Genomic DNA, 14,763 nt, shown 5'->3' on the forward strand with positions numbered 1-14,763 from the left:
TGATGCAGGGCCCAGGGGGAACCGAGCCGATCCCCAGGCCCACCTGCCCCTGTCCCCCCACAGCCCGGCCCAGCCGTACCCCCTGACTCACCACCCAGTCGTGGCGTACGATCATGGTCATCATGATCTGGTACTGGAAGTACACGGGGATGAGCAGCGGCGGCCCGACTGTGGGGAGAGCAGAGGCACTTACACATGCCCTGATCTGTCCTGCCCCGCCACGCCGGACCAGTCAGTCAGGGGGAGCCCGGTGAGCACAGAACGGGGGCTGGGAGCACACACCCCTCCCCCACCCCTCTCCGCAACGGCGGGGGGTGGGGTGGGGGGGGCTTGAGTGTGGGACCCTGTGCCTCTGGGTCCCATCTACACCACAGGCCAGGAGCAGTTCTCGGGGAGGGGCGGCCCTTCGTGCTCGAACAGGCTTAGGGGCGATTCCTGGGTCTGAAGGGGCAGCAGGTGGTTGTCGGGAAGGCAGATGGCCGTTGTGGAGTGCGGTTCGAGGGGGCCCCCAGCACTCACTCAGGAAGAAGTACTCATGCTGGTGATTGTAAGGCAGGTATTTGAGTTTCTTCTTGCCGTACTGAGGAAAGAGAAGAGATGGTGAGCACCCAGCCCCCGTCAGGCCCCGGGCACCGGCCCCCCTGCCCGCCCCAACCCCCGTCAGGCCCCAGCCACCGGCCCCCCTGCCCGCCCCAACCTGCTCTGCCGTCTCAGCTCCTGTCCCGTCAGTCTGCACCCTGGGCCCCCAGGCTGGGCCGCTCCGGCCCTCTGGCTCCCGGCTGCTCCGGCCAGCAGTGGCCACCCTTTCCTCGGCCCCAGCTCCCGGCCTCCTCCGCCAGCCCACAAGGCTGGGGCTCAGGGTCAAATCACGGCTCAAAGCCACATGAGAAATGCACCCAGCTGGGATCTGAGCCCAAGAAAGCTGACTCAGAGCCCCCATGACAGGCGCTAATAAATAAATGTTTGGGCGGCGAAGGCACAAATGAACAGCTCATACGGGGCCCCACCAGGCCCCACCGAGGGAACTCCTTGGCTCTAGTCTCCAGCCCTTTGAGAGTGAGAGAAGCCCCCGGAGCACGCTGGGGAGCCCCCCGGGGACGGCAGCAGCCCGGGAGAACGCAGATAAGGGCCCCTGGGAGTTGTTATCAGTCACCGGGCTGGGAGCATTTTTCCCCATAGGGCCTCCAGCAATTTTCCAAAGCTAATCACTTCTCTCAGGCAGGTGACTCTCAGTCGAGGGTGCTGACAGGCTGGGGACCCACCCTGGGGACCCTGATGCCCAGACGGTCAGATCAAGGAGGGCCACGCTGGGGGCTGGGGGTCCTCACTGCCCAAAGCCGCTCAGGCCATGCTGAGCACAGGCTTGTAGGGGATCCCCTGCCCTACGGGGTCCCTGGAGCCCTTGAGTGCTAGGGTCCAGCCCTCTGCAGACCAGCCCACCTCGCTCCTTAGGGACTGAGACCGTAAGATGTTGCTCAAAGAGTGGCCCCTGTTCTTGCTTTTGGTGCCAAGATCTGCCAAGATCAGCTGTAAGATCACGGAGCCCCCGCACCCCCACCCCATCTGGCACCCAAATCACTGGTGGTTTAGAGGAGCCGATGAGAACACATGCATGAGCACCAGGGGCTGGCCCCTGGGACACGGCCCCTCCCTTGCTATTCCCCAGATCCAGCCGTTTGCGGGGGCTCATTCCTACGTATTGTACTCAGGGAGATGGAAGCATGGATGGAGAGACCCCGGATGTTGGCTAAGATGATGCCCCTGTCTGCAGGTGAGAGCAAAGAGGGAAATGACTGTTAAAATCACAGGGGGTGCCCCCGACACCTGACAGGAGGAGCCCTGGCGGGGAGGGACCTCTTGGCACCAGCGGCCACAGTGACGGCCCGTCAGGCTGAAGTGCCACTAGAACTGACCCCTTTGTCCCGTGCGGTCTCCTGTGCCTTGGCAGGGGTCTCACTCATCCCTGGAAAGTGTGGCCATTGGCACAAGGACGATCACTAAGGCCGGGCCCGAGGCTGGCCTTGGAAAATTTCTCAGAAGAGGGAGTGGAGGGGCATCCCTCCACCCCCAGTGGCCCGTCAGGTGGGGAACACTGTGGTCTGGGGTTCCAGGGAGCACGCGGTCTACAGACCAGGCCCCTGGATCCTGCCCTAACCTCCTCTCAGAAGCCAGGAAACAGACCCGCAGGCCCAGCCTCTGTCTGCAGGCTTCTCGGCCCAAACAGGAGCCCTCCCTGCCCCAGCTCTGCCCACGGGTCACCCCAGGAGGTGGCCCGAGGCCCCAAGGACCCTCTCGGGTTGGTTAGACTCTTGGGAAGAGAACACTAAGGGCGGCCCAGGCAGGTGGGCAGACCAGAGAGTCCCCGTAGAAGGACTCGGAGGTGCCTAGGCTGCTGGGGTTGGGCGGGGGGTACCAGGGAATTCATCTGAAGTTGTTTCCGTAGTAGGTACACCGCCCCCACTGATTTATGGTGACCCCTGGAGAGCGACAGATCACATACGCTGATGCTTGCCTGGCTGCCCCTGGCCTGTGGGCACACCCATGTGGCCCCTCTGTGTTGCAGATGGTCCTGCAGGAGCTACCGGGTCCTCAGGCCTCTCTGTTGGACCCTGGCCGTTCCCAGGCTCCGGGAGGCAGGGCCTCGGGCCTCAGACACAGTTCAGTACTTGGGCAAAAGGCTTCACACACATGCCCCCCTCCTCTGCCCCGCCATGAGCTGTGGGTCCCAAGGGGTCTGATGGGCACTTCCCAGGGCCACTGGGGGATCAGCCGATGAGGTGAACGTCACAGTCCTTCGAGGACAGAACGGTGAGCTGCGGTCACAGAGACACACACAGAGACACACACACAGAGACACACCACACACAGGCCGTGTGTGGTGACACACTAGACCATCACTGCATGTCTGTTCCCTTCTCAGTGACTTCAGGTGCGGCTGCAGACTGCAAGGCCACCTGTCGGGGTCTGGCTGGCCCACAGCACCAGTTTGTGGCTAACTTGCTGGCTTGGTTCTCTGCCAACATCTAGCCACGTAAGTCACGGGTGCAGGGAGGGGTGGAAGAGGGGTCTAGAACGTACTGAGCTGGGGGTAGGGTTCCCGGCATCTCAAGTCATTGGAAAGCCAGAGTGACCCAACAAGCCCATTCCCGAGGGTCCAGCAGGTGGTGGCCCCGGGCAGGTTCCTGCAGGACCCAGAAGCCCCGGCTTGGAGCTTGGGTGGTGGTGCTGCCTTTTCCCACTGGAACCTCCAGCAAGTTAGCTCACATCTCTCGGCCTTGGGTCTTCCATCTCTAAAATGGGCGTGTTGGTAGCCCCTCGTCCATGGTTAAGCAAAGGTGACGTGACATCCCACGTGCCAGGCCTGGCACAGTCCTGGGTGTGCGGACTTTGAGTCAGAGTCTGCCCTCCTCCCCGCACCTCCTCTGTCTCCCGAGAAAGCTCGGGTGGCAGGTCAGGTGGCAGGGCTGTCCTAGGCGAGACTCGGGGAAGACAGAGCGTGCTTTCACTCGGACAGGGTGGCTCGTCGTGGTCGAGACCGACGGCTCCCTTTGACGCATTCTCAGGCAGAGGCTCACAGGGGAGGCAAACCGGGGCCACGGGAGGGGGCACCCTGCCAGCCCTGGTGGCCCCGGTTTCCCAGAGGTTCCCCCCCCCCCCCTGCCCAGGCTGGGCTGGCCCTCTTGGGCCCTGCCTCTCCACAGACCCCGGTCTGGGCTGGGATCGCAGCTGGAGTGCACGCCAAGGGCATGTGCCGGGGACTTTCCAGCTTTGGAACAAAATGTCTGAGGAGTGACAAGGGCCTTCCTTGTCCCTTCAAGGTTGGGGGAGGGGAGCTGTCACCAAGCCCAGTCCCTGCCTCTGGGAACCTGCAAACTCACAGAGAGAAATGAGCTATGTGGCCAGGCTGGGCATGCACAGAATGACAAGGCCCCCGGCCCATGGGAGGGGGACCCTGGTTGTTCCAAGGGAGGACTGGTCCCCTTGGCCAGCTCACAAAGGTCTGCCTGAAGCAGGCAGCTGGGAGGGTTGGCTGCAGACAGGCGGTGGGGCAGAGAGAGCGTCCCACATGGGTGGAAAGGTAGGATCTGGGGTGGGGAGGCACAGACACTTAGGTTCCGAAAGCCGGCCTCAGTGCCACAAGGATAATGGCATCTCTGTTTTCCTCTGGGCTGTGACAGGTAGATAAAAGGAGGGGCGAAGCCTGCCACTGACTTCACCTCTGTTTAAGACTGTTCTGGAAGCTCCAGAAATAAAAGGATGGAGCTATGAGAAAGAGCACCTTCTCGTTATTTTCAAGGATGTAACTGTCTATCCAGGAAACCCCAAAGAATCAACTGAAAGACAACTAGAGTCCCAGAGAGGCCCGAGTGGACTCCAGCTGGGCAGAAGCGAACCATCCAGAATCAACAGCTTCCCGAAACACTGGAGACACACCGATCCCCATAACCAAAGCAGGATCGACCCAGGACTGAACTGGAAAGAAACACCCACGAGATGCATAAAGAAAAGTATAAAACTCTTCTAAGAGAAGGAAAAAGAGGCTTAAGGAACAGGCCTTACTGACAGAGCGTGAGGACGGCGACTCTTGCTAGGAGGGCTGCCGGCCGGGGTGGATGGAGGGCTGCCCGAGGCTCGCAGACGGCACCCCTGTGTGAGGCTGACCGCCCAGCCTAGGCACGAGGCTCAGGGGGTGCCCCCAGCATGGGTGGGGCCGTGCACCCTGACAGGGGTGCTGGGGAACTTGGCTGACTCCAGAAACGTGAGAGGCGGACACCAACCTACCCACGGCCCTTCTGGCCAAAGTTAGTTCAAAAGCAAAGCTGCAAAACACTGAAAATAATACATATGAACAACTTTCTTGGGGCCCCTGTCTGGCTCCGTCGGTAGAGCGTGGAACTCTTGATCTCGAGGTTGTGAGTTCGAGCCCCACAGTGGGTGGAGAAACTACTTAAAAATAAAGTCTAAAAAAAAAAAAAAACCAAAAACTTTCTAAGCATGAAAGAAATGAAAGGAATCAGCAGGTGGCAAAAAAAAAAAAATCAAAAAACAAAAAAACAAAAAGTGAATACCTCTTGTTACATAAAACAAACAAAATCCTCCCAGAAGTCATAAATGAGACCAAAAGGCAGAGAACTCACAAGGAAAGGGGCTTCAGTGCTGAGATCGCGCTACTTAATTTCTCCCTAGCCCTTTGGAGCTGGTTTGTTTACCTGGGCTTGGTGATAAGAGGCCTGAACTCCTTGCTCTGGAGGCCAGAGGCTTGCTCAACAGGCCCAAAGTCTGGTGATGTGGGGCCGGGTGGGTGGCCCTGCTGTGGTGTTCCAAATGGGCCTGGCAAAAGACAAGGCCATTGGACCCACTGCTGGCAAGGCGGGAGCACGCCCTTGGGGACACTGCTCGACCAGAAACAAAGCAAATAATCTGGCCTTTTCCCTCACACGTGTGTAAGAGGAGAGGATGTCCATGGGGTACTGTGGTCCTAGCTGTGGTCTTTCAAATGCTACTAACAATGGGATGACCAGATTTCCGAAATCTCGCACCCAGCACCAGCCTCAAAGCTAACGTTCAAGAGGTGTCTGGGGGGGAGGTGTTGGAAGAAGGCTTCACAGCCCGTATCGAAAAGCGGAGAGCCCTCCTGCCAGCAGAGCTTGTGAGACTAGGTTTCTGTTGCTAGGGACGCAGACGACATCTGGCAGAGGACAGCCACCAGCTCTCCAACTTGGAGCCTCACACAGAAAGGGAAGCCTTGTCTTCGCTCATCAGAAGGCCCCCAGTTAATTAGCTGCATTATCTGGACACCACTAACCCAGGCTAGCGAGCCGCTTGCTAGAAGGAGGAGGCAAACAGCACGTACTTTGGAAGAGAATATAATCCCTGCCTGGTCAGCGAGACTGCCGGCTTCCCAAGCACGGCGTGTTGGCTAATTTCCTCTACGATCGACAATGTCGCAGAAAACCCACATTTTGACTCAGATATTCTCTTGGATGGAACTGAGATGGGAAAGGCAAGATGCAAGCCAGAACTGGAAGAACAGGCCCTCCCCAAGCCTCGGATGCCAACAGTGTCGGGAATACAGCACAGGTGGGAATCCGAGGCCCTGCTCCTGCCTCAATGGGCCTCGTCTGACAGGGGCTTACTGAGCCCCTCCGGAGCCCCTCCTCTGTTCCCGGCACTAGGATGACTAAGAGCTGCATAAAAGCAGCAGGATCTTCTAAACTTGGGCTTACTTCATCACCAGACTTCCGAAAAGCAAAGTACAGGTAGATTTTTTGGTAAATTAAACCCTAACATAGGGGCTGTTCCAAAGGGGCTCTATTTTCAAAAAAAAAAGAAAAAGAAAAAAAGAAATGCGTTTAAATGAGGGCATTCTTTAAATGAATTGGGGGGTGCTTTGATTAAAAAGAAACAGAATTAGCAACAGGTTTCCTATCTTACAAAATAACATGGGTTAGATCATGGTTTAGAAATACACTGGACCACCAGACAGACCCAGGCAAAGACCAACGCAGTTGGACTCCCGAAAGAGGTCCGGGTCTGGTAAGGTGGCAAGTCACAGAACAGAATGTCTAAGTTTTAATTTTTTTCTTTTTTTAAAAATGTTATTTATTTATTTGACAGAGAGCAAGAGATCACAAGTAGGCAGAGAGGCAGGCAGAGAGACAGGCTCCTTGCTGAGCAGAGGGCCTGACACAGGGCTCGATCCCAGGATCCTGAGATCATAACCCGAGCCAAAGGCAGAGGCTTTAACCCACTGAGCCATCCAGGTGCCCTGAATTTTAGTTTTTAAAATGCATATGTGCTGGGGTTCCTGGGTGGCTCATGTGGTTAAGCGTCTGTCTTCGGCTCAGGTCGTGATCCCAGGGTCCTGGGATCGAGCCCCGTGTCTGGCTCCCTGCTTGGCAGGGAGTCTGTCTCTCCCTCTCCCTCTGACCGACCCCTTGATTGCACACGCACACGCACTCTCCCTTTCAAATAAATAAAATCTTTAAAAAATAAATAAAAACAAAATGAATGTGTACATAAAAGCAACCTCGAAGGATTTATGTCCTGCGGGCTATCCTCAGGGGAATGGGATTTGGGGCCAAGGGGGAGGATGGAGGGAATAGCAGATTCACTTCGTAATTGTGTATACTTCTCTGATATTTAAATGTGTGTCACAGGTAAGTTCTCTATTTATAATAAAAATTGGGAGCGCCTGGGTGGCTCAGTGTCCTGGATCGAGCTCCGCATCGGGCTCTCTGTTCAGCGGGGAGCCTGTTTTCCCCCATCTCTCTGCCTACTTGTGATCTCTCTCTCTCTCTGTCAAATAAATAAAAAAATCTTTAAAAAATTTATAAAAAAAAAATTGAGCTAACATAAAAATAAGACCGTGTCCTACAGGGGAAGTAAACGACCTCACTGTCAGATCGGGGCCTCGCCCTAGGCTGGCTACTGAACCATAGGATTCTGAACCATCCCCCCCCCTTCCGCAGAGACTCCCTGTGTCACGTCCAGGGAAGCAGGTTGGACCAGTCCAAGCTAGGTCCCTCTTGCCATCGAGGACTGTGACTCTTTCAGCAAGGTTTCCTTGAGCTGGTTTTGGGGACCACGTTCAAGGCTTGGACCTGTGCCTGCCTGCCTGCTGACCCGGGACGAGAGCTCCCTGGCCCCCAGGAAGAAACCAGCTAGGAAGTGTTCTTCCCCAGCCCACGGGAAGAAGAAAGGCACCTAAGGCTCATTATTTATGCATAAGGTCATTCCATCGAAATTCCAGCTTGACTCATCCAGAAATTCCAGCTTGAATCATCCAGGGCGCCCAAGAAGGATTTCCAGGTAGACACCAGGTACAGACGTGTTCGGATGACTCTGCAGCCCACAGGATTCCTTCCCGGGTTCCTGCCCAGGGGGCACACTTTCCCCATCTCCACATCAACACTGACCCTTTGGCCTACCTCAATGGGCTGCGACTCGCCCAGGACGAACACATGCAGCATGTTCACATCGGGGTCCTTGTGGAAGATGTTGGGCTTGGCGTGGTGCTGGAAGTGACGATGGTTCCACCAGTTGGCGGAGGCACCCTGGGGTGGGGGTGGGGGACACAGGATGAGTGGCACAGTTCTCTGGGGGACCCGTCCCCAGCACCGCCAAGACTCAGAACCGACTCCACCCACCGTCATACACAGGACCTCGGCCCCCCATCCCCGCCCCCTGAGCCTCCGAATGCCGCCCTGCCCGCCCTGAGGCCAAGCCAGGCCGTCCCTCCGGGCCTGTCCCCCCCACCCCACAGCAACGGTTGAGGCCAGCTGGAGCCACAGCGCGCCGGTGTGAGCCCCAACCCCCACCTCTGCCTCCACACAACCCCCGAGGGCCGTGTTCTACGAGCAGAAACACTTCTGTTTCAGGAACGGTAAGAAGTGGTCTCTGCTCCAGGGCCCAGGATTGTGTTCCTAGGTGTGTACCCAAGAGAAATGAAAACGTGGCCACGCAAAATTGTACGCGCACGTTCCCATTGTTCAAAGTGACCAACAGGTGGAAACGGTTGGACCGCAGCAAGGTAGGAGGTAGAAGAAAGGTAGGAGGCACCCCCACACGGTAGATGAGCCTTGAAAGCTTCATGCTGAGGGAACGGAAGCCAGACACAAAGAACACGGACGTGACTCCATTTAGAGGAAATGTCCAGACTAGAGAATCTAGAGATAGTGAGGTCTGTGGTTGCCTCGGCCTGGGGTTAGGGACACGTGGGAGGGATGAGGACATGGGGAGGCAGCAGCTAAGAGGGGTGAAGCTTCTTTTGGGGGTGACAAAGGTGTTCCCACATCGATTAGGACAACGGTTGCATAAATCTGTGAATATTCTATAAGCAGTTGGCAGGAGACACCCCAATATCCAGATGGGTCTTGCTGCCCTGAGCGGTGAGGACTCAGGGAGGCCCCCCCCCCCCCCGGGAGGCCACAGGAAGGCTTAATATCCCATCACGGGCAGGAACAGGGAAGAGCTCCCAGGTTCTAACATGAAAATATAAAACCATGAGCCCAGGAGACAAGAAGCACTGCCTGGGTATTTATTTCAAGGTCATAAAGTTCTGTCTCACCAACGCAAGCTCTTGGCACACGTGGGAAGCATGCCTGTCCCCCAGGTTGTCCTGTGGCCATAGAAGGAAATGGAACCCTTCTGACTTCACTCTACTGGTGAACTACATCTTGATCAATCAACGCTTAGGCCAAGGGTCTGGCCATCCACAGGGAGAACTAACTGCTAAAACAAACATCTTACATGGAAGATACTTTTGGCCCAAACACGGTCTTTGGACTCAGAGATGCATGGACAGGCACTGCTGTGGCCTCTGCCAGTAAGCACGTGCGTCTCAAAACCCATCACAGCAGAAAAACAGCAACAAAACAAAAATGTCAGTGAGCGAGGGCTCAGAGGACTGAAGAACAGCCGACACCTTGACCTTTCCAGCCAGAAGGAGCCCGACTCCTGGGAAAGGTCACATGGAAAGTCTCCAGCACAGAGAAATTGAGGGGCCAGCCATGTTAGGAGTACGGCGATGTTTAAAATACACCGACCCAGGGATGTTCGTGGAATGAAAGAAGGAAAGAGAGGTGAGCTGTGAACGCTCAGCGAGGGGAGGCTGTCGGGCTCTTTCCGGACAGAGCTAGTCCTCTGCTGGGATTTTCTCCCTTCCTTCACTCGGCAGAGCCCTACTTAGACTTCCCACCCAGAAGTCCTGCTGGGCCTGGGATAAGGAGCAGCTCTGGGGATGAAGCAGGGGTCCCGAGGCAAGCCCTTGCCTGTCCAGGCAGAGTAGGGGCCCTGGGCACACTGAGATGGGGCCAGGAAAGACAAGAAAACCTGGAAGATGGGGCCAGGCAGAGTGAGAGTGAGGGTTATTCTCCTGACAGAGGGAAGAGGCTGGGCGAGGGCTTGGGGGCCCGGGCAGGGGTTGTGTGGACTGCTCCAGAAGCCAAAGTCCCCTTGGTGGAGCCGGAGACCCAGGATCAAGCCCCAAACTCCTGGGCTGCACCCTGTCAGAGCTCAAGGGAAAGCAGAAACATGGGTACTCCTGGCCCGAATGGTCCCAAAGACATCAGCAACGCTTTCTACCCAACTTTACGGTTTGTCACATTTTCAAATGAGAGAATTGCCAAGTTGGATGACTTCTCCCCACCAACTGTCAATCTTAATTTAAAAACTAAAAAAAAAAAAGAAAAAAATTTAGTGGGGGAAGGGCAGAGGGAGAGGGAGGAGAATTTTAAGCAGGCTCCGTGCCCAGCATAGAGCCCAGCATGGGGCTCAATCTCCCGACCCTGAGATCATGATCTGAGCTGAAACCAAGAGTCGGATGCCTGACTCGGCCACCCGGGTGCCCCTTAAATAATCTTTAACTAACTTAAACCAAAGTAAAATAATAATAAACTTTGTCTCGGTACAAATAATATACTTTCTTTTAATGTTGGGACTTTTTATCCATCTGGCTTCCCAACTCTTAAATACTTCTCAAGTAACTTTCATGTTCTGAGGAAAAAGACTAACTCACCGTTAAAAAAAGAATACACACAAACGCAAATACAGGGCCACAGATTCTTCCTTCTGCCTCAGGTTCCCATATGGCCCAGCCCAGCCCTGATCTTTATTCAAAATGTCACTATTTTGTTCTCTGTAGATTTTCTTTGGCATTAACTTTAACTTTAACTTTGGCATTAACACATTAGAGGGGTGCCTGGGTGGCTCAGCAGGTTAAGCCTCTGCTTTCGGCTCGGGTCATGATCTCAGGGTCCTGGGATCGAGCCCCGCATCGGGCTCTCTGCTCAGCGGGGAGCCTGCTTCCTCCACTCTCTCTCTCTGCCTGCCTCTCCGATCTCTGTTTGTCAAATTAAATAAATAAAAATCGTTTAAATAAATAAATAAATAAATAAATAACACATCAGAATGGTCTTCATCTTGATTGCCGAGTCTTTTTGGTCTCCCCCTAAATTTTGTGCCGGGGCGAGTGCCTCACTTGCCCCTCCCTAGTCCCCGGCCCTTGGTGGCCCGAGATGATGCATGGAAAGGCTGGCGGTCTCCTGGTTTCTGAATCCAGAGTGGAGTCTGGACGGTGCTAGCCTTGTGTTATGCATCTTATCTGGCGTGCAATGCCCAACAATGAAAGAGGTATGATGGTTCAGAACTCTTTGTACAGGGTCATCCTCTGGAAGAAATGTCCGCCAGAAGAGACCAGAAGTCGGGATGGGGACAGCCCATGCTGGAATCCCGCAGTGGCTTAGGCTGCCGGTAGGAAGCAGGTCCCAGCCCCTCAAGGTACCCGGCACCCTGTTCTCTGCTCCCTACCAGCTTGTGCTAAACCACTCAAGGGAGCAGAGCAGGGCCTCTGGGGACCTCCCTGAAGCCGGCCCCCTTTCTTCCCAACAAAGGGAACCAGGAGAGCAGACAGATCTACAAGACTTGTCCGCAGCCGGGTAACTGTGGGGTGCCGGAGCGGTTTCTGCCGGCTGTGAGGCTCCTGGCTCTGGGGCACCCCAGGCTGAGGTGCATGGCTGGGCCCTAGCTTACACACAGCAAGGACGACATAGCCAGGGGGAGGACCAGCCAGCCGTGAGTGCAGAACCTCCGAGCCCAAGGACCCCGTCCTTCGCCCACTCCAGAGCTCTGACATCATGAGCCCACATTCTCCAGGGAGGCCAGTCCTCTGTCCTGGCCTCATCCTCCATCCAACACGAGAGCTGGGCCCTGCAAAAACTGAGGGACCGTCAGGCGGGAAAGGCCCTCTCAGCTGCCATCCAGAATCTGGAAACAGGCCACAGCCCATCTTTGTTAAGCGGGTGGAGATACCGTGGGTCGGGTCGGGAGTGAAATGTTACTTTCCAACACTGAGGAGGATTTCATCCAGCAGACAAGAGGATGAAATGAAACAAAGCGTTCCACTGTGCACGCCCTCTGCCTTCACCCCTGTACTTCTGGAAAGAAACCAGGTTCTCAGGACTCCGCAGGCTCAGGGCCAGGCAAGCTGCAGGCGGCTGATTATTAGCTCGGCTGGAGTTTGGCCCCCTCCAGATCCACAGCCGGCCGGCCACGGGCTCCCTGGGATCTGGGTCATGGGGCAGGTTGGGGGGGACCCGCTTAACCCAGACAAGTGAGCTCTTCCCAAGCCGGGGTGAGGCGGGATGAGATTCTTTAGGACACAGCCTTTCTTAGGACAGTAGCTGGGTGCTGCTGGGAAAGGGCCGAGTTGGGGAACGAGATGTTTCAGAATGAGCTGGTAAGGACTTCTTTCCAAAATCAAGGAAATGGGCCAATCGGGTGAGCACAAGGTCGCTGGCAAGGACAACCTGTCTTCTTACGGACTTGCCTTGCTGTAACGCGTTGTGGGGTGACCTCCTCATCGGCGGGGGGCCAGGGAGGGGGTGTGAGAGGAACTACTTCCCCATGAGCTTAAACAACTCTGGTCCTGTGGCTCAGCGGATCGTTGTCTCTTATCTAGAGACTTCCCTGACAGCATCTCCCTTTCAGGCTAATAGGGATTTTTAAGATACGTTTTTAGATAAAGAGTAAACACTATAAATAACATTATCAACGCAGTCAACACACAAGAGCGGCACAGGCCTGTCCTCATAACCAGTACCCTGCTTCTCCGCCTAATAGGATCGGAGCCGGGCCGGGAAGGGCGGAGGTGGGGAGGGCTCGCCGAGTCCCAGAGCCCAGCGCAGCCCAGCAGGAAGGCCTGGCTCCCGGGCACGATGCGGTACTCTGCGGCCACAGACGCTGACCCGAGAGGACACCTGGCCCCAGGCAGAGTGAGCTGAGGCCGTGCCAGCCGCTAACTGATGGGCAGACGCCCAGGGCTGCTGGTATTTACCTTTAAGTGGCCGATGATGAACTTGTGGACAAAGTGGTTCCAGGTGGACTTCTTGTAAACAGACAGGTGGCCGTAATCGTGTTGCAGCCATCCAGCTTGGGCCTGCGGAGAGAGGCGCTTTCAGGACACCAGCTTTCCCACGTCCCCGGCCTCTGCGAGCGGGTGGGGGCGGTGGGGGGACCTCACCGGCCCCTCCCCGGACGCCACGCCTCACCTGAGAGGTAGCAAGGACAAAGGCCGTGATGATGGTTGGAATCCAGCCATTGCCAAAGTAGAAGAGGATGAACCAGGCAATGCTCTCCATGACGATGATGTGAGCCAGCAGGACGAGGAAGAACAGGTGGTTGCTCTTGAACAGGTTCATGTCCTCGGCCACCTTCCTCAGGGCCCGGAAGTCCTCGGTGATCTGGGACTGGGGAACAAGAGCACAGGGGAGGTGTCAGCCACCCGGCTGCGCTGGAGGGGACCAACGTCTTCTTGCCGGGGGAAATGGTGGCCGAGAGGGGCCCCCCACAGGCCTGTGACCCGAGGAAGCCCGGCCACGGTGCACCACGCCCGAGCCCTCTGCCTGGGCCTCCCCAGCGCTGCACATCACGAGTTCGGCCCCAGCCAGGTCGGTGGCAGAGAAAGGCTCCGACTCGAAAGCTGGTATTTTGCACACCATGTGCACAGCGGCGTTACTCCCACGGCACACGGCACGAGCAAACCACATACGCATCAGTGGACGCCTGGCGAGCCCGGACGTGGTCTCTCTGCACGACCGAGTCCGATTCGGCCTCTGAGACGCAGGAGAGCCCGACGGCCGCTGCCGCAGGGATGGACCTCACAGACCTCGCGCTCCGTGACATTAAGCCGGACATAACGGGACAAATATGTATGATTCCACACCATGGAGCCACCGGGAGTAGGCAAGTGCCAGACGGGGCTGCAGGGCACGGGTGGATGTCCAATGGGGAGTTAATGTTTCACAGGGACAGTTATAATTTGGGGTGGTGAGTAAGTCCTGGAAATGGATGGTGGTAAAAGTTTGCAGAACAATGTGATGTGTCCCAAAGCCACTGAACTGTGCATCTAAAACGGGCTAAAATGGTAAAATGTGTGCTCAGGGTAAGTATGTATAACACACACACACACAAACACATACAAGCTCGCACTTTTGCACCACCCGACTCTGCCCCTACTTGCTCTGGCACTCTGTGGAGTCTCAGGGGTCGTGGTCGGGGGGACCCACCATAGGACAACATCCTACAGAGCTCAGGGAGGCAGGACAGCTCAGTGGGTCCTGGGGATGGGGGGCCGGGGAGGCCCAGGTGGAGCCAGGGGCGACTCCAGAGACACGAGCATGGCTAGGAGAAAGGAAGCCACTGGGAGGCCAGGTCAGGCAGGTGGGGGGAAGAGGTGCTTTGAAAGGGGTGGAGTGCCGTATGGGTGGAGGGAGCCAGGTTTGGGAGGCTGGGTGGTAAGTAGCAAAGGATCAGAAGAGTGGCTGACACCCATATAAGTAGGGAAAGTGGGGAAAGCAGGTAGGGCCAGAGAAGCAAGGTCGGGAAGGAGGGAGCCCACAGGACCCAGAAGAGAGAGGAGAGAAGCTGCCTGCCTGCGGGGGAGCTGGGGAGGGCGGAGGATGGAGCCACGGGTGGAGGGAGCAGGATGGAACCCCAGGTCAGCTCCAGGGGCAGGGAGAGCCGGGGGAGGGGGAGCTGGCCTCTGGCACACAGAATGGGCTCTATTTCCCAGGGAAGGAGATAGAAAACAGCAGGACTGGACCAGAACTGAAGACCCTGGACCCAGCCTAACTAGAGACCTGGGAGGTGAGGAGGCTGGGAATGAATCACCCCAAGCGAGGGGCCAGCCCAGGCTGGCTGGCGGCAAGGGAAGGGGCTCACCGAGGAGGAGTCTCGGAGTCCTGCCTGACCCCAGCTCCTTCC

General features: G+C 56.5%; 1 protein-coding gene across 2 annotated transcripts in view; it reads right to left on the reverse strand.

Moving 5' to 3' along the window:
* Window positions 1-14,763, reverse strand: part of FADS2 (fatty acid desaturase 2) — a 31,944-nt gene that overhangs the window by 8,129 nt on the left and 9,052 nt on the right. For both annotated transcript variants that reach the window (XM_059404235.1, XM_059404226.1), the window contains exons 3-7: window positions 13,050-13,247; window positions 12,836-12,937; window positions 7,932-8,057; window positions 520-580; window positions 92-168 (exon numbers count right to left, since the gene is read on the reverse strand). In XM_059404235.1, the coding sequence (XP_059260218.1) occupies window positions 92-168; window positions 520-580; window positions 7,932-8,057; window positions 12,836-12,937; window positions 13,050-13,247 (564 nt within the window). The remainder of the gene's footprint in view (window positions 1-91; window positions 169-519; window positions 581-7,931; window positions 8,058-12,835; window positions 12,938-13,049; window positions 13,248-14,763) is intronic.

This window comes from Mustela nigripes, chromosome 1 (genome assembly GCF_022355385.1).
Source record: "Mustela nigripes isolate SB6536 chromosome 1, MUSNIG.SB6536, whole genome shotgun sequence".
Taxonomy (NCBI): domain Eukaryota; kingdom Metazoa; phylum Chordata; class Mammalia; order Carnivora; family Mustelidae; genus Mustela; species Mustela nigripes.